This window comes from Eleutherodactylus coqui, chromosome 6, assembly GCF_035609145.1.
Source record: "Eleutherodactylus coqui strain aEleCoq1 chromosome 6, aEleCoq1.hap1, whole genome shotgun sequence".
NCBI classification, from domain to species: domain Eukaryota; kingdom Metazoa; phylum Chordata; class Amphibia; order Anura; family Eleutherodactylidae; genus Eleutherodactylus; species Eleutherodactylus coqui.
In genome coordinates, this window is record NC_089842.1 from 76,417,308 (window position 1) to 76,437,651 (window position 20,344).

Below are 20,344 nucleotides of genomic sequence, written 5' to 3' on the forward strand. Positions count from 1 at the left end.
GCAATAAAAGGGATCAAAAGAGCCATATATACCTCAACAGGATACCAATAAAAACTACAGCTTGTCGCACCAAAATCAAACCCTCACAGAGCTTCCACCATGGGAAAATAAAAAAGTTATGGGACTTTGAATGCAACGATGTAAAAAAAAAAATAATTAAAAAAAAAATAATAATAATGTTGGTATTGTCGTAACCACACCAGCCCAAAGAAAAAAAAATTGGCATGTCATTTATGTTGCATGATTAATGCTGTAAAAAACACACACACACAATGGCAGAATTGACAAGTTTTCTCTCCCTGCTCTCCAAAAAAAAAAGTTTTACAATAAATTATATATAGTATAACACCTATAATTAAGCCAACAATAAATAATAGCTGAGAAACAAAAGTCATACTACACCTAAACAAGAATCACAGCACAGCCAATCATTACAAAATAACAAGACAATCTTTATTAAAAAGAATTAAAATAACCAGCAAGGTATACCGCCATAATAAAAACCAGGCTAGATTTAAGCTTATATTGACTAAGTGCAGCTAGCAAATAAATGGCTGCCAAAAGACACATAGTAATCAGTAGAAAGCACTCTCATACTAATAACAATAATAAAGTGCAAGTGCAGCAGTACGTAGAGAGAAACCAGTGTGTCATAAAGTTTAGCACAAATGGTCAAAGAAAGTATTGAATTATATCAAATAGCCCCCAAAAAATACCATAGCAGCATATATGATAGCAAACCTGACGTCTGGTAAGGACAGGAAAATATCTAGCCCTTTATTAAATTTAGGGCTCATGTATTGGTAAAACGCTTATGGCTGCGTTTTGCACTACGCATACCAGCGTATCACACTCACACAGTGGGACTCTTTTTTTTTTCTTTTAATTCCCCGCTCAGTTTTGGAGTGGGGTTGCGCATGAAAACAAGATGTATTGCGTATGGACAGCATTTTATACGCCGCCTATTCCGGTGTCCAGGGCTCACGCTGTGTGCTACACAGAGAAGTAGAGCATGCTGCGATCTATTTCTCGTGCATATCAATATGCAGTGCCTACATGCACATGTGCATTCGCTACTGGTGTATCTTGTCTCCAATACAAGTGTGGGTGGAGACCTAGTGATGGCCTGTATCCGTCCAGTGTACGCCCACAGGCTGCCTGCAGCAAGGTCTGTCCGGTAAGTTTTCTGCTGCTCTGCCTTTTACCCTGGCAGCTCCCTGCTACTGTCACTTGTGTGCCACTCTGCCTTCTCCCCTGCTCGCTGTGCATCTCCCCTGCCACCTACTGTGACTCTTCTGCCGCTCTGCTGTCTGTCCTGTCTTCTGCCGGCAGTGGAGATGCATGACAGCATGGCGTTAACTGTGAGAGCGAGACCACCAGCAGAGAAGGGAGGACGCGGGGCACTGTAAATTCAGGGCCAGGTGCTGAGATGGGAGAGGACTATAGTCACAGGGAAGCTGTGAGTGCAGCAGCGGCAGATACAGTAGCTGCGGGACCGGTAGCACAGCCGGCGCTGAGGCCACACTGAGACTGGCTACACTGAGCCATCAATGAATGGCTTAGGGCTGCCTGTGATTGGCTGAGTGCTGTGACCAATCACAGGCAGCGCTCAGCTGTCAATAAATACCTGAGCGCTGCCTGTGATTGTCTGAGCACTCAGCCTATGACACTAGCGCTTTCTGGAGACGGGGATTTTTCAATCCCTGGCCTCCAGAACACAGAAGACAAATGCCGTGACGGAGAGTAGAGCCGGACAGCTCTTCCAAGTGAGTATATTTTTTATTTTTTACTTTTTTTTACAGCTAGCCATGATTATCAGAAAAGGGCTTATATTTCAAGCCCTTCCCCAAAAATCATCACTGCAAACCCACTGCTTTCAATGGGGTCGCAGCAGTGCTGCGGTCCCCGTGGGGATGAAGGGTTCCTCTGCCAGAGCTGTCACAGCTGTAGCAGAAGTCTGCGATGTATTCCCTATGTTTTCAATGGGGCTGGCGCTGCGATATCACTGTGCTATCGCTCATTGTTTTCAATGGGAACGGCGGCAGCAGCGCCAGCCCCATTGAAAACAATGAGCGATATCACAGTGATGTATGCAGCGTTTTCTCTGCGCTGCGAGGCACTCTATCTCGCATTGCTAGAGAAAAAAGCGCAAGTGGGTAGAAGCCCTTATACAGGGCTTTTATGACTCTTTTACAGTGTTATACACCAGTGTTCAATTCAGTGTTTGGATGGGGCACAAGTGTGCCCCATCCATACCAGCTTCATTTAGCCTGATGAAAGGTCAATAGAAGTCCCGAAAGCTCGCAATATCATCATGTATTTCTGTTAGCCATTAAAAAGTATCATATCTACAAGAAGACTTGGTTTCTCTTACTGAGAACAATCACAACAATTGTTCAGGATTAGTGTTGAGTGAACTGAACTGGTAGAACCTTGTTTTGGGTAGAGCTCAAGATAGATTCAGGTTTGTGCAAATACAATGGACCTATTGACCATAATGTACTATTAAAGCATGGAAAGGAGTAAAGGCACAATATATAACCAATCGGAGACAAACCCCAAAACCCATGTGTATTTTTCTTTTGTGAATTTACACTGTGCGTGTCTGCGGATACTGTGACATGTTTAACACCACTAAATGAAACCGTTGCTTAAGAGTCATTCATATAAAAGACATTGTGCATTGCTCAGTTGCATTTTATTTAATAGAAGTAAAAGTAAAAAAATGCTGAGATTGAATGAGAAAAAAACAGACAAAATGATCTAATACTGTCAGAGAAGAGAGCAAACTCCAAGTATAGGAAACATAAGAGTTGTTGTACTTCAGAAAGCCCTACATACAATCCATGCACATTGAAACAAGGAAATATGACATGAACGAAGGGCTATGCCAACTAATCGCCACTAAAGTCTTGTTCAAGTATGAGGACAGTAAAAGCAGAATATAATAACTTGAAGTAGCATTGTGAGGTTACTTTAGAAGCCTATATCCTATTAGTTGGTGTTATTTTGAGTGACATCATTCAATGACGTCATTCAGTCAATGCTAAAAAAAACATCTAGTTTTCGGTGGAAACACCCTTGTTGATGAACTCTTGGATCTTGTCTCGGACATCTTTCTCCAAATACTCCACTTGATCCTGTGCACTTACAGTGTATTCTCCAAGTTTTGTCTTCATGTCTTCCACTCTCTGCACAAGGGCTTTGTTTAGGGCATCAACATAAGGGGTCATTGTGTTCTTAAACTCTATCACTTTCTGGTCCATCTTCTGGTTCATCTCAGTTAGGTATGGCTCCAATCTCTGTTTGACATCTGTCATATCTCCATCCAGCTTGCTTCTAAGTTCATTGGCATAGGGGTAGAGTTGCTCTCTCAGCTCCCCTGTGAACTCCAAGATTTTGCTTTCCATCTGCTCAACGTTTTTCCTCATCTGATAGTCCATAGCCTTAATTTGCTTGTGCAGCTCATCTTGAACATCTTCTGCATAAGGAGTCAGGCTTTTATATAGCTCTTTCAGTTGTTGATCAATATTCTCTTTCACTTTTTCAGTGACTGGCTTCATTTGCTCTCTCAGCTGTTCCACATTGTTGTCTATCGTAGCCTTGAGTTCCTGGGAATATGGGGTCAATGATTCCTGGAACTGGTGGACATTTGCTCTGATCTTGGCTTCCAAGTCTTTAGTTACAGATTTTAGTTGCTCACTTACTATCTGGGTGTTTTCATCCAGCTGGGTTCGTAGCTGCTCTGTATACGGAGCCAGTTTTATCTGAAGCTCCTCTACATTCCTGTTCAGTTGCTTGTGCACCTCATCAGCATACGGAGACAACTTCACCTTCAGGGTTTCCAGTTCCTGTTTTATTTGCTCCCTCAACTTTTCTGAATCCTGAGTCAGTTGGTCATGTATCTGCTTTGCAAAAGGAATGAGCTGTTGCTGTAATTCTCCTGCATAAAGATTTACACTCTGCAGGTTACTTTCAATTAGAACACTGCGAAGAAAGAAAAAGACATACTTAGTACAAAAAATATAAGTAACAGTCATGTTCCCATTAGTGAGCTAACATGGTATCATAAGACTATATAACATCCTAAAAGTGTTTGCTTTTGCAGAATGGTTGCCCTTCTCTAAATTTTAAAAGTGAACAAGAAAAAAAGGAAACTACACAGATATATTAAGGGGTTTTCCTATTATTAGCTACTAATGCCTTATCCTCAGGATAGGCCCTTCATTTGCAGATTTGCAGGGGTCCACTACTGGGGACACAGCTGCTTGATGGGACGCTGCTCTCAGGCATGGAGCTGATTTTTGCAAGAAGCAGACTGCTCTATTCCCATTGCTGTGGTCGAACTTGGTATTGCACACCATCAATAGCTAATAATTGGAAAACCCCTTTAAATGCATTGTCTGGGACTTTTCCAATTGATGATCTATCCTCAGGGTAGGTCATCAGAAGTTGATCGTGGGGGTTCACTGCTCAGGACTTCTGTCAATCAACTGATCTCTGGGTACAACACCATGCAAGCTCAGCATGAACCTGGGACAGGGAAGCCTGTGGCCCCATGGGTGTTTCAGAATAAATACACTTTGAAGTTCTAAGCTCAGCTCTGAGTCATGGAGGTTGGCCATGCCATGCCATGCCATGCCCGCTGCATGCAAAAGCAGGGACAGGAGCTGTCAGTCATCATGCAGTGGGTTAGCGTAGACTGCCTCTATGACTTACTCAACTCCTAGTCAAACTTCAAGGTGTATTCATGCTGAAACACCCACAGGGGCAATAGGCTTCCCTGACCCAGGTTCATGCTGCTTGATCCTGATTATAATAGAATATCTTTAATTACTCCAGTACTTTTCATTCATACCCACTAGGCCATTTCCCCCTTCCTACTTACTTTAGCTGTTTGCTGATGTCAGACTGCTGTATCTGCTCCACTTTGTCCTTGGCATTACTGGTCAGCCGGGTGAAGTAATTCCAGAAAGCATCGGTTATCTGGTCAGTGCTGACATCAGCCTGAGATCCTAAAAAATGAAGATAGCCAGACTTAGAAAGAGTCCTGAACACAGAATGATCCTATTTTTTATTTCAATGTATTGACTCTGTGGGACCATAACTATAGAATCACAACTGATAGAATGAAAGCGCATTATTAGGTTAGTCAGTACTACACATCAGTTCATCTTTGCGATGGAGCCCCGTCTTTTCTATGTACACCAGTAAAAAAGGGATCTATGGTTCGGCTGGTATGAAAACAGTTTTCTTTTTTTTGGAGGAAAACTAATTTACATATTTTTTTCCCATGGAGCATTGCCTGAAAATAGGTTTTCATAGACCTACTGGGTCTCTTTAAGAGAAGTACTTCTCTGCCTGAGCTGATAAGCTGCACAGCATAAACAACAAAAAAGCCTTGAAGACTTTTGCTGTCTTGCATCGTAATTCTTGTCTGGTAGAAATGATATAGGAAATGACTGGAGGATTATTTGTTAATCAAAGTATTAAAAACACAGAAAAGAAATAATTACATAAAATTCTTATAATGGTTTAGAGATGAAGTAGAGTATGAGGCGAGCAGAAGATTCTGATGGTGAATGAAACTTCTATTTTATGGGGCTCTCAATGGGCAGCATTAAGTGACATTACCTTCATCCCCTACCTGTACAGATGTAGCAAATATTAACTTAATATTTAATGGGTTATGATAACTTAAATCGACCCTCTAGATTTGGGACCAACTTTTGTCCCAGGAAGGGAGGGAGCATACTACCTGTAGTGTTTCCTGCTGCCCCTCCAATCCACCAGTTTTGGGCCCTGTTTTCAGCTGTCCAATATGGCTGTAGCAATTTTGTAACAACCTAATGCACACTGTGCACTGCTCTCTGATTGGCCAGTGCTGATCACATGAATAGCTTTGTCCAATCAGAGAGCAGATATGGTCCATTGGTAGTCTAATACTACTAAACCAATATAGAGATTAGGTAGTCTGAAAATAGTCAGCCATCTTGGAAAGCCAAAAACAGGACCTGAAACCAATGGATCAGAAGGACAACAAAGAACAACAATTGAAGGAAATATACCTTCTCCCCCTCTGATCCTGGAACAGAATTTTGTCCCGAAACTGGGTTACGTTAACTACAATGTATAGCAATGCTGTAAATTAAGTTATCATGATGCGCTGGTCATGTTAATGATTGCTATTTCTGGATATATCAGTCTCAGATTAGATAACAACTACAGATATTCTAGAACCATCTAACTAATACTGACCTGTAATTGTGCACAAAACCAGTGCGAGTACTGCTATTCTCGCCAACATATTGAATCACTCAGTTGATAGATCCCCAGTAATGTAAATCTGTAAAAAGAAAGAGTCGTCATAAGGAAAACTGAGCTGGTCTTAAGATCTACCAGTAGTAGCACCAAGTCTATTTCTATATTTGCTGTCTTTGTTCCCTTCTGCTGCCCGAATCTTCTTACCTGATCCTCTGCTGTTTGATGATGATGATGAGGAGTTGACACCACAAGCTGCCCTTTATATTAGGCTATCCCTGTGTTGCAGCAGTGCTTCAAGGTAGCGTTCTGGACTTTAGATCAGGTTTACAACGTGGAATTCATGACGTGTCCCTGTTTTCCTTGTGATGCTGGAAGTTCGATTAGTTCAGTAAACCCTGGACACTGAGTCATGATGCTGGAGGGTGGCAGGAAAGGGGGGGGGGGGGAGCGAATATTTGTTTTTGTTCAAAAACTGCTCAGTTGCTAGCACAAAAATAACAAGTGACCATCATTACACCATCCTCACAAAGACTCCTTGTTCAAGAGCTAGAGGCTACTTCAGGTCACATCTAGGGACATTCACAACAACAGCGGGTACAATCCAGGCCAAGATTCTGTGACCAAAATGTGATGTCCATTACTAATATTTATTTGTCTAGTTTATATAGCACACTAGTAATATAGCCTGTGGTGCACCAAAAATTAAACAGGCTCTAGAAAACATTTGTCTGTCATTTCTTTGACTTTTCATGAAACATTAAAATACAACATTTTGATGAGAAGTGATTACAGGATGATAATGCTCCCGAGGCAGGAGGCCCATTCTGTGTGTTGTCATACAGTTTTCAGATTTTTTTTTAGTTTTTTTTTAATGGTTTCATAGCTTTTTTTTATTTTTAAAGGTGCTCAAGTTCGACACATAGCGGATCGGGTTGACAGATTACTGGGAGAGGCTGGTGAGGATCCAGCGGCCATAGTACACATTGGCACCAATGACAAAGTTAGAGGTAGGTAGAGGGTCCTTAAAAACGTTTTCAGGGAACTAGGACGTAACCTTAGGGCAAGGACTGCCAAAGCACTATTTTCTGAAATACTACCTGTACCACATGCCACACCAGAAAAACAGCGGAAGATTAGAGGGGTAAACAAGTGGCTTAACCCCTTAGTGACAACCCCATTGCCTTTTTATGTCCCAGCTAAGTGGGCTTTAATCCTAGAGGACATAAAAATAAGCATCCTCTTTGGATTAAAGCCCTGTTGGCTGAGGACATGGCAGCTCCATTCTGTTGGTGCCTGCAGGTAGCCGATAGCCTGGAGCTGTCATCTCGGGTTGCGGGCAGCCCCCCCCCTGCAATGCTTCACTTTATTCTTCAATTTATTGCTATCGGCGCTATCCACTGAATAGCGCCGATAGCAATAAAGTGAAGAAAAAGTTTTTAAAAAAGTTAAATATTCAGCTGCCCTGATGGATCGAATCCATCAGGGCAGCTGAGCATACTTACCCACCTTGTCCATGGTGTCCCACAGTGAATTGGTCCTCTGGGACCTGTCGCCACTCTTCTGAGCATGCGCACCAGACGTAGTACGTCACGCGCATGCTCAGAAGGTCGGCAGCCCCGGCAAATTTAAAATCTCCTGGCTCCCGACTCCTGAAGGTAGCCGGGAACCAGGAGATGGCACCAGGGACCACGGTAACTGGTCCCCAGGCCCGTGATCGCTGCTATCCATTGGATAGCGGCGATCATGAAAAAGTTTTTACAAGTTCCAGTTTCACCTTCTCTCATGGATCGGATCCATGGGGAAGGTGAAAATACTCACCCCGGGTCCTCCGTAATGTCCCGGTCTTCAGGGACCTAAAGTCTCCTTCTGCGTATGCGCGCCTGACATCATTCATCGGCCGAGTGCTCAGGGAGGCTCGGACCCGAGCCCATACATAGCTACGTTGTGCACGGGCTGCGGGTACCCGTGTCATCACTAAGCGATGGTGCTGGAAATACAAGCAAAAAAAGGTGCACTGCACATACCGCCTATGGGAGTATGCAGTTATGCGCAGTACATTACGTGGCCGTACACAGGGCCGCAGCCAGGCTCACAGCTGGGATCCGCTGCGGGCCTCCACAAGTGGATCCCTCATACGGCTGTGGGAGCCTGGTGTTATTCAAATTGCTACCTGTAATACGTAATTTACAAGAAGCCCCGGGAACGCTTGCCTTCCTGCTGTTCCAGGAGCAGCTTGTTGAGCGCCTTTTGTGTGAGACCAACGCACCTCAGCAAGATTATGAAGTCTCACAGAGCGCCACTTTTTACATCCGAGGTCACGAAATACCCCCCAAAAAGCATGAGAGGAGGGGCATAACCGGTTTTATTGCCCCATGTACCCATCCCAACCAGGCTCCCGTAATTACCCCTGTCTTCGTAAATACCACACAGTTAACATTACTACTTTTATCTAAGATGTGGGGAACACTGGGAAGGGCGCGGATGGGGGTATTATTTTTAGGGAGTCTATTTTTTTCGCGCACAAGTCAGCAATGGGGTCTGAAATTTATTCAATCGTGCCCTGCAATCCAATGGGTGTTCCCTCCATTATAAGCCTTGCGATGTGTCCTGTAAGTACATTAGGGCCACAATAGGTATGTTTCTGAACACAGGAAAAATGGGGGTATCCATTTTGGGGTAAAAGACTTCATTTATATGTGTGCTGTACAAAAAAACCTATTTTTAATTTGACACAATTACCAAAAAAATAAGAATTGTAATTTTTTCCTACTGCTTTGCTTAGATTTATTCAAAAATTGTAGGGTAAAAATACACAGTTCGCCCCTAGATGAATTCGTTAAGGGGTCTAGTTTCCAAAATGGGATCATTTGTGGGGGTTCTCTGTCGCTTTAGCCGCTCAAGGGCTCTACAAGTGGGCAATGGGGCCTAAATCACCTTCATGCAAAATTTCTGTTCTGAAAGCTACTGACTACTCCTTTCATTTTGGGCCCCGTTGTGCATACAGACATAAGATTAGGGCCACAATGGGTATATTTCTGAAAACAGGACAAACAGGGGTATCCATTTTGGGGTGCAAGTCTTTATTCATATGTGTGTTGTACAAAAAAAAGCTGTTTTTAAAATGACAGAATTGCCAAAAAAACGAAAATTACTATTTTCTTCCTTTTGCTTTGCTTGAATGCATTCAAAAACTGTGGGGTCAAAATGGGCAGTACCCTTCCCCCTAAATAAATTCGATAAGGGGTTTCTTTTTCAAAATGGGGTCATTTGTGGGGGTTTTCTATGGTTTTGGCGGCTCAAGAGCTCTACAAGAGTGCTATGGGGCCTAAAAGGCCTTCAAGCTATTTTTTGTTCTGAAAGCCACTGACTACTCCTTTCATTTTGGGCCCCGTTGTGCATCCAGACATAAGATTAGGGCCACAATGGGTATGTTTCTGAACACAGGACAAACAGGGGTATCCATTTCGGGGTGTCAATCCTCATCTTCATGTGCATTGTAGAAAAAAAATATGTCTTTAAAATGACAAATTTGCAAAAATATAACAGCTGGTGTGACATTTCGGCTAAGCATAGTCTTTATGGAATAAAAAGATCTATTTTTGACACCACACTTTTGAAGCTGCCTTCTACTTCTGATGATCTATATGGTTGGGTAATCAGGATAATTCCCACAGAGGAAGTGTGCATCCACGCTAATTACATGTTTAGAGTGCTGTCCAACTTTGTTTATTCATAGCTCAAGCGAATAATCCTAGGTAAGCCAGTTTGCTCTGGGGGATGGACGCTGTGTGGGACAAGGCATTGTCTTGCAAAAACACAACACAGTGGATCAACTTTCCACATCCTCTTGACTTCAATGCCTCCTTCAATGTATCCAGTTGTGTAATGTACAGCTGTGATAGTAGACGCCTTTGGAAGATAGCTCACAAGCAGTATCCCATCTTTCTGTACTGGGGCTTGTATCCCATCTTTCTGCAGAAGGGTGTCAACTTCTGCACACTTTTTTGGATGAGGGGAACCACTGTGTCTACATTCTTCTCACTGCTCCTTTGACTGAGGATCATACATAAAAATCTACATCTCATTCATCATCACCAGCCGAGACAGGAGGCATCAGCATCCTGCAGAAAATGTTGCAAAATTGTCCATGAGGCGTTCACTCGGGCATTCTTTTTATCTGCTGACAAACATTCCGGGACCAACTTGGCAAGCACCTTACTCATGTCCACATGATCATGAATTATGGACCCAACTCTTTCTCTGGAAATATTCAGAGCCTTATGTACTGTCTTAGCAGAAATTTGACGGTCTTCCAGAATCATATCATGGTTGGCATTTATGGTTTTTGGAGCAATCACCACTGGAGGTCACCTGGAATGCTCTTCATCATCAGTGTTGCAGTAGCCGTTGTATATTTAGCAACCCAATTTTTCACTACGGAGTATATAGGGCACTTGACACCTACACCACATCTGTGAAAACCTGCTGCAGACTCCGACATGTTGTTTTCAAACCTTCATAATAAAAGAAAATCACACATGAGATTATAGTAAAATTTGCTCACAAAGTATTACGAAGATTGAACTTTCAAATTATATAACTTTCACTGATTTAAAAGCAAATGAAGATCTTAAAGCCAAGGACTTCTCAGTACCCCCTCAAGAGACCTATCTCACACTACTAAAAGGGGTAATAGTTCTCAATAATAATATTAAAGGGATAACCTAGTTGGCTGGTCAGACCAGGGTATATTATGGAGAACGAGACCCCTGACGATGTTGTGACACCACAGAAACACGTGGAGTCATTTATTTTAGGGTTTTTCTTTAACCATTAGGTGAATGACTTTGGTCCTGTTAGACTTGGCACATGGTGTTGTGGTGCCATCCTGAGGTACAGTATATTACTACTTATATGAGTACAAGATAGGTCTATAATCATTACTTCTTTCTATGTTTTTGCCATTCTATTTATAAATAATAAAGGTCAAGTTTTAGTTGCACTTTTTTCAGTGACTTTGTTCATGGAATTTGAAACAACCTAATACGTATTATTTTCAGTGACAATGTATTAAAAGGTGCGAGCCTCTTAATTAGAGATGAGCGAGCATACTCGGTAAGGTCAGTTACTCAAGTGAGCCTCGCTCATCTTGAGTAACTGCCTTCTCCTCTGAGCGTGCTGGGGGGGGGGTGGCGGGGGAGAGCAGGGGGGGGGGGGGAGAGTGAGAGAGATCTCTCTCCCCCCGGCCGCTCACCCCCGCAGCCCCCCTGATCACGCGGGGAGAAGAGGGCAGTTACTCGAGATGAGCGAGGCTCGCTTGAGAAACTGACCTTACCGAGCGTGCTTGCTCATCTCTACTCTTAGGCCTCATGTCCACGGGGAAAATCAGGCCCGCTACGGATTCTACATGGAGAATCTGCAGCGGGTCCCTCCTGCCCCACGGACATGAGCGCTGAAAATAGGAATAAATGAGAATAAACTCACCTCCCATCCGCTCCGTTTCTTCTCTTCGCGCGGCGTCATCTTCTCTGCGTCGCGGCCGGATCTTCTTTCTTTGGCTCGGCGGATGCGCATGATGACGTCGGTGATGTGCCCCGCGCATGCGCCGTCCCGAAGAAAAAAGATCCGGCCGCGACGGAGAGAAGATGGCGCCGCGCGAAGAGAAGAAACGGAGCGTGTGAGTAAATCCCGATTTTTGTCTCCCGCGGATCCGGACGGCTTCCATAGGCTTCAATAGAAGCCCGCGGGAGCCGTCCCCGCAGGAGACCCGCATGAAAATGGAGCATGGTCCAGATTTTTTCATGCTCCATTTTTAAAAAAATCCTTTTTATTGACCATCCGCGGGTATTTATCTACCCCGCGGGTGGTCAATGCATCCCTATGGGTGCAGTTTCAGTTTCAGGCATAGATTATGGTAAAAGTGATGAAAAGTTTATGGCCACACCCCCTATATTGCCTGTGCCTATGATCGCTGTATAAGCGATAAGGCATGGCAGAGCAGTAGCTCTGCCATGCCTTATGACAGCGATCATCAGGGCAGTGGTTAAAGTCCCTCAAGGGACACAAACAGTGTAAAAAAAACAAAGATTAAAAAAAGAATTTAAAAAATGTAAAAAAAGAGTAAAAAAAAAAATTTTTTTATGCTTTTTCTCAGATTAGCATAAAAAAAAAATAAAGCCCCACATATTTGGTATTGTCACGTCCGTAACGACGCGTACAATAAGTTGCACATGCTTTTTTTTAGCATTTTGCCTCACTAAAAACGCAATAAAAGTGATCAAAAAAGCCGTATGTACCCCAAAATGGTACCAGTAAAAACTACAGCTCGTCTCGCAAAAAATAAGCCCTCATAGAGCTCTGTACATCGAAAAATAAAAAAGTTACAAGACTTTGAATGCAGCAATTTAGAATAGAAAAAGATTTCCAAAAAAAGGGTTTTTAATGCAGAAAAGTGGGAAAACCTAAAAAAAATGTAAGAATTTTGGTATCGTTGTAACCGTACCGGTCCGCAGAAAAAATGGAATGTCTCATTTATGCTGCATGATTAACACTGTAAAAAAGAAATAAAAAAATCTATGGCAGAATTGATGCGTTTTCTCTCCCTGCTATCATAAAAAAAATTAAATTAAATTTTACAATATAGTCTATGTACCCAAAAGTGGCACCGATAAAAACTACAGTTCGCCACGCAAAAAACAAGCCCTCATACGGCCGCGTCGACGGAAAAATAAAAAAGTTATGACTTTTGATAAACGGAGAAGAAAATCCGCCAAAAATTGTTGCGTCCTTAAGCCCAAAATAGGCCATGTCATGAAGGGGTTAAAGTGGATTGAACACACAATTAATCATGAAAACCATCAGAACAAGCATTCGGCCATGATTTTCACTTATGCAGTTTGCTTCATATACTATACCTGTCACAGCTTTTTTTTTAAGGTGTGTGAACTTTCTGCATTTATCAGAAACTTTGCCCTCAGCTGGTGGAAGAGGAGTAGACTTTGGTACAGGCAACACATCACAGCTTATTCTGACTGCATGGAGATAAGACTCAGTGCCAGCAATGTATTGATCACTAGCATGACACCGATCACCTCCACGTGTACAGCGCTAGCAGCCCCTCACTCCCCCAATCTGAAATACTGCAAATCATCTCATCTACTCTAACTTGGTTATACTTAATTTTAGCAAATAATCTAGAAGTAATAATTATCATATTCACAGTAAATCTTACCCTGAGAAGCGTTCATACCAGGCTACAGCAGCATGTAGGTAAAATCTACGAAAGAATATCACATCAATTACCTTCAAAAGGTTCTCCGGTCTGAAAGAAGATTTACTACAGAATCAGGCAAATAAGCCTGCAGGGTTTACAGGTGTGTGGGGGCAATAAGTGTGTCCACCTCCCCTTTCTGCCCAGCCAACATTGCTAACATTCCGAACATTATTTCACCGCTGGTGGCCCGCCACGCTCAGTCACCTTACCCTGCTGACTGACAGCCCAACTCCTCTTCCATGTCTGTAGCACGGTCTGAGCATTGGGGACACCAAGGAGAAGTCAGGCCATGATGCTTTCAGATTAAGTGACTGAGTGCAGTGATTTAAAGTTTGCACTCATAGCAACACTGGGTGGCCAGAGGCCCTTGTAAGGTAGGGGCCACATGTGGAGAACAATTACTAAGGGGACCACATTTTGGGGCACTGTTACTTAAGGGTCTGTATTTGGGGCACTGTTATTATTATTGTTAGTACGTTAAGATATAGCGCAATTGATATGGTTTTTGATGCGGATCACAGTAGAATTCACCCCTTTAATTGAAAATGTGAAATCTGCTGTGGATCTGTACCAAAAACCATGTCAAAATCCACACCAAATGATGCGGATTTTGATGCGGTTTTTGGTGTGGATCAGTACCAAAATCAACAGTGTGTGAATGCACCAATGTGTGAGCAGGACAGCGCCTCATAAATCTGCTTTAAAAATTAAGGAAATGAAGGTTTACATGGCGCAAGCGGGGAAGCCAACCGAAAGGGGCCTGCCCGCTAGCACCTGTAGTCCTGGTGCGCAGTAAGATGACCAAGAGTTCTTATGCCCCATAGGGCATCCAATGTGGATGGAGAGCAGCAAAGGACCCAAAAATCAAAGAGAGATTCGGTATAGAATAATGCACAAGAAATAAAAGTAACTGCGCTCATAAGTGTTGGTGTAGAGGGATAAAAGTTCATATAACTTACATGAAAAAGGAGGGGATGGCACACAAAAGAAGTGAAGAAATAACTTCCCACCCCCCACCCCTTATTGGAGTTCAACAAGTCAGGAAAGAATCCAGGGTTTATAAAGCAGTCCTTTATTCCAAGATGGGTACAGTTACTTTTACTTCTTGGGAATCTTAACCCCTTAAGGACCAGGGGGTTTCGGTTCCAAAGGGCAAGACACTTTTTAAAGATTTTTCCCATATGATGGTTTTACTATCCTTCTTATTTTTCTCCAGCTACCAAAATAATTTTTGCTGCATTTTTTCTTAGTGGCATATAGGGCTATTTTTAATATCTCCTTTCTCTGATTTTTGTTTCTATTTTTTTGTTCTATTATGGGTAACAAGCGGAAAAAAAAAATATTTTTTACATTTATTGTTGCACATTTTAAAAATTTGCACATTTAAGCTAAAAGAATGTACTGGAATGTGTCCCCCATTTTGTTTCAGGCAACTGACTCCCCTCTTCCTGTCGTTTTCCCGCACTTTTTCTCCCCCTGCTGACTCACTTCCTTCTCCATCCTGCTCATTTTCCCAGGCCTGACTCGTCTCCTCCCACTCACTAATCAGGGAATTTAACAGCAACCAGCCGATTAGAAGTGAGCAGTTGCCGGGCAGACTAGCTTTAGCCTGATGTTCAGGGAAAGACAATGTCTTCCTCCTACAGGATGCCTCCTGTGTTTCACGAGGAGCTCATAGCGAGGTGTCTGGGACTTATTAACTGCTTGACTACCCTGTAGGACCCTCCGAGTCACTACAGTGTCTTGATGTTACTTCTTCCTTTTTGGGTTAAAGGTATGGTCAGAGTTACCATTTTTAAATTTGACCTGATGCCCTTCATGCCAGAAGATAATAAAATATGTTATACTTCCCTCAGCTCTGATCCCACTAGTGACATCATGGTAACAGGGTAAAGCCAGCATGTGTAATAATTTGTTCCTTTTTGAGGTTGGACTTTTTTGGACTCAGCTATGTGAAATATTCTTATAAGTGTTTTGTTTTGTTTTTTTATAATTATTGGAAAAGAGTTTTAACTTTTAATGTCTTTAATTTTTTTCTCTAAATTTATGCTTTTTTTTACTTATTTTTACGATTTTTTTTTAGACCCCATAGGGGACATTATATTGCATTCTATCAAACCAAGTCAAATTAACAGCACCCTGCAATCTCCTTGCAGGAAAGAGGGGAGCGTTTAGGACCCTCAAACACAGATAGAGACATTTAAATGCCTAACAGGCCCGATCAGCATTAACACAGATAGCGGCTGTTGCACATGGGCACCTGTCGTGTATGGAGCTTGGTTGGCTGCCGATCCTGCCCTATACAAATCCTGTGTCTCCATGACATAAATGTCATTTGTAGAGATGAGTGAGCACCAAAATGCTCGGGTGCTCGTTGCTCGAGTTGAACTTTCCGCAATGCTCGAAGGCTCGTTTCAAGTAACGAACCCCATTGAAGTCAACTGACTCGAGCATTTTTGTATGGGACCGATGCTCCGCATAGGTCATGACTTGTGGAACTCTGGCAAACCTCAGAAAGTCATGGAAACACCACAGAACCGGATAGGGAAGGGCAGGGGCAGCATGCATGGCTGCATCTCAGGCTCCCAGGTCCCACTATTAAGCCAAAATGGGGGCAAGAGTCTAGCCCCCCACCCTAACAATTTTTACTTCGGACAAACCCTCATTAGTAAGCCACACCTTAGCTAAGCACCACACTACCTCCAACCAAGGACAATCACTGCCTGCGGGTCACACTGCTGCCTCTTCTCCTGCGTTACATGCTGCCCAACCCCCCGCACAACCCTGTGTCCATAGCGCACACAAAAGTGTCCCTGCGCAGCATTCAGCTGCCCTCATGCCACATGCTCGCTTCATAGCCACACCACCCTCATGTCTATTTCCCAGTGCGTCTGCGATGAGGAGGAACTGAAGGCACACACTGCAGAGGGTTGGCAGGGCCAGGCAGCGACCCTCTTCGAAAGGGAAGACTTAGTGCACCCATAGTATACACAGACCCCTGTAATATTCCTGTAGCAAAAGTATAAGTAGACCCCAGTAACATTTCTGTTGCAGAAGTATAGGCAGACCCTTGTAGCATTTATGTAGCAGCAGTATAGGCAGACCCCAGTAACATTTTCTGTAGCAGAAGTATACGCAGCCCCCTGTAACATTTATGTAGCAGCAGTATAGGCAGACCCCTGTAACATTTACGTAGCAAAAGTATAGGCAGACCCGTGTAACATGTCTGTAGCAGAAGTATAGGCAGACCCCTGTAACATTTCTGAAGCAGTAGTATAGGCAGACCCCTGTAACATTTACGTGGCAGAAGTATAGGCAGACCCCAGTAACATTTTTGTAGCAGAAGTATACGCAGACCCCAGTAACATTTCTGTAGCAGAAGTATAAGCAGACCCCTGTAACATTTATGTAGCAAGAGTATAGGCCAACCCCTGAAACATTGGGGTACCATGAGTGTAGGCGAAGGCCGGAAAAATTATTTTGATAAGAGTATAGGCGAGGGCCAGAAAAATTAGTGTACCAACAGTACAAATGTCCCCCTGAAAAATTGCTCAACCGAGAGGGCAGGTGAAACCCATAAATATTTTTTGAAAGATACAACTCGCTGTTGCTTAATTTGTAACAGAGCCTGGAGGCAGCCCTGTTAAAAAAAATTGGTTCATGTTAAAGTATCAATACTTTTGAAACTTTGAAAAATTGTTAGATGAGACTTTTGGGCCGCAGAAAAATTGGCAGTTCAGCGTGATGACATGATGTTTCAGGAGGAGGAGTAGCAGGAGGAGGAGGACTAATATCAGAGACAGATTGACAAAGCAAAATGCCCTGTTTTTCCGGTGATAGAGAAGAATGCTTTTATCTGCGGTTGCAGCGAAAATAATCTTTAGGTTCCGCTGCTCTCCGCTGGTGGAGAAGAGAAGTCTGGGGAAGTCCAGGCTTTGTTCATCTTTATGAGTGTAAGCATGTTGGCACTGGCAGTTGACAGGCGGGTACGCTTATCCATGATGATTCCCCCAGCTGCACTAAACACCCTCTCTGACAAGACACTAGCGGCAGGGCAATCCAGCGCCTCCAGGGCATACAGCGCAAGTTCATGCCACATGTCCAGCTTTGACACCCAATAGCTGTAGTGAGCAGAAGCATCACGGAGGACGGTGGTATGATCGGCTACGTACTCCCTCACCATCTTTTTACAGTGCTCCCTCCGACTCAGCCTTGACTGGGGGGTGATGACACAGTCTTGCTGGGGAGCCATAAAGCTGGCAAAGGCCTTGGAGAGTGCTCCCCTGCCTGTGCTGAACATGCTGCCTGATCTCCATGCCTCCCCTGCTACTTGGCCCTCGGAACTGCGCCTTCTGCCACTAGCGCTGTCAGATGGGAAGTTTAGCATCACTTTGTCCACCAGGGCCCTGTGTTATTGCATCACTCTTGTACTTCTTTCCTCTTCAAGAATGAGAGTGAAAAGTTTCTCCTTGTACCAAGGGTCAAGAAGGGTGTACACCCAGTAATCCATGTTGGCCAGAATGCGTGTAATGCGAGGGTCACGAGAAAGGCAGCCTAACATGAAGTCAGCCATGTGTGCCAGGGTGCTAGTATGCAAGACATGGCTGTCCTCGCTAGGAAGATGACTTTCAGGATCCTCCTCCTCCACAGCCCATACATGCTGAACAGATGGGAGGCAAGCAGCATGGGTACCCTCTGCAGTGTGCCCAGCTGTCTCTTCCCCCTTCTCCTGCTCCTCTTTCTGCTCCTCCCCCTCCTCCTCCAAAACGCGCTGAGATATAGACATGAGGGTGGTCTGGCTATCAAGCGACATACTGTCATCCCCCGTCTCCTGTTCCAACGCGTTGACCTTTATGCCTTGCAGTGAACTTCGCAGCAGACATAGCAGCGGGATGGTAATGCTAATGATTGCAGCATCGCCGCTCACCATCTGGGAAGACTCCTCAAAGTTTCCGTGGACCTGGCAGATGTCTGCCATCCAGGCCCACTCCTCGGTAAAGAATTGGGGAGGCTGACTACCACTATGCCGCCCATGTTGGAGTTGGTATTCCACTATTGCTCTACGCTGCTCATAGAGCCTGGCCCACATGTGCAGCGTAGAATTCCACCGTGTGGGCACGTCGCACAGCAGTCGGTGCTCTGGCAGATTAAACCGATGTTGCAGGGTCCTCAGGGTGGCAGCGTCCGTGGTGTACTTGCGGAAATGTACGCAGACGCGGCGCACCTTGCCGAGCAGGTCTGACAAGTGCGGGTAGTTTTTCAGAAACCGCTGAACCACCAGATTGAAGACGTGGGCCAGGCATGGCACGTGCGTGAGGCTGCCAAGCTGCAGAGCCGCCACCAGGTTACGGCCGTTGTCACACACGACCATGCCCAGTTGGAGGCTCAGCGGCGAAAGCCAGAGGTCGGTCTGCTCTGTCAGAGTCAGCAACAGTTCGGGGGCCATGTGTCTCTTGTCACCTAAGCTGAGTAGCTTCAGCACGGCCTGCTGACGCTTGCCCATCACTGTGCTGCCGCGCGCTACCGACTGCTGGCGACGTGCTGCTCACATTTCTTAATTGAGAGGTAGAGGTTGCGTAGGAGGAGGAGGAGGGGGAGGGTTTAGAGGAGGTGGCATAGACCGCTGCAGATACCAGCACCGAGGTAGAACTCGCTATTCTGGGTATGGGTAGAACGTGTGCGGTCCCAGGCTCTGACTCGGTCCCAGCCTCCACCAAATTCACCCAATGTGCCATCAGGGAGATATAGTGGCCCTGCCCGCCAGTACATGTCCACGTGTCCATGGTTAAGTGGACCTTCCCTGTAGCCTCGTTGGTGAGGGCACGATTTATGTTGCGGGAGACGTGCTGGTGTAGGGCTGGGACGGCACACCTGGAAAAATAGTGGCGACTGGGGACCGAGTAGCGCGGGACCACCGGCGCCATCATGTTCTTGAAAGTCTCTGTTTCCACAAGCCTATACAGCAGCATCTCCAGGCTGATTAATTTGGCAATGTGCATGTTTAAAGCTTGTGTGTGTGGGTGCGTGGCGGCGTATTTGCGCTTTCACTCTAACGCTTGCGCTAGCAACAGCTGAACGCTGCGCTGAGAGACATTGCTGGATGAAGTCGAGGATAGTGGAGGTGAAGGTGTGGGTGCAGGCTGGGAGGCGCTCCTGCCTGTGTTCTGAGATGGGGGTTGGATCTGAGTGGCAGGTTGGGGCACAGAGGAAGAGGCAGTGGTGCGACCCGGAGGCGGTGAACGGCCTTCGTCCCACCTTGTGGGGTGCTTGGCCATCATATGCCTGCGCATGCTGGTGGTGGTGAGGCTGGTAGTGGTGGCTAACTGGCTGATCTTGGTGTGACACAGGTTGCACACCACTGTTCGTCGGTCGTCCGCGCTCTCACTGAAAAACATCCACACCTTTGAACAGCTAGCCCTCTGCATGGAGGCTTTGCACGAGGGAGTGCTTTGGGAAACAGTTAGGGGATTCTTCGCTCTGGCCCTGCCTCTACCCCTGGCCACCCCACTGCCTCTTCCAACCTGTCCTGCTGCTGCACTTGCCTCCCCCTCTGAAGACCTGTCCTCAGTAGGCTTAGCAAACCAGATGGGGTCAGTCACCTCATCGTCCAGCTGCTCTTCCTCTGAATCCTCTGTGCGCTCCTCCCTCAGACTTACTGCCCTTACTACTACCTCACTGATAGACAACTGTGTCTCATCATCATCCTCCTCCTCACCCACTGAAAGCTCTTGAGACAGTTGCCGGAAGTCCCCAGCCTCATCACCCAGACCCCGGGAACTTTCCAAAGGTTTGGCATCGGTCACGACA

At 44.9% G+C, this 20,344-nt stretch overlaps 1 protein-coding gene across 1 annotated transcript; it reads right to left on the reverse strand.

The window, feature by feature from the left end:
* Positions 1-2,688: 2,688 nt before the first annotated feature.
* On the reverse strand, positions 2,689-13,579 carry LOC136632251 (apolipoprotein A-IV-like). The gene is made up of 6 exons (XM_066606996.1): positions 13,496-13,579; positions 10,636-10,778; positions 6,469-6,679; positions 6,259-6,346; positions 4,889-5,015; positions 2,689-3,987 (listed from the first exon to the last, which is right to left on the reverse strand). Exons 4-6 carry the CDS (start codon positions 6,305-6,307, stop codon positions 3,060-3,062), a joined length of 1,104 nt encoding a protein of 367 aa, XP_066463093.1. The 5' UTR covers positions 6,308-6,346; positions 6,469-6,679; positions 10,636-10,778; positions 13,496-13,579; the 3' UTR covers positions 2,689-3,059.
* Positions 13,580-20,344: the final 6,765 nt, after the last annotated feature.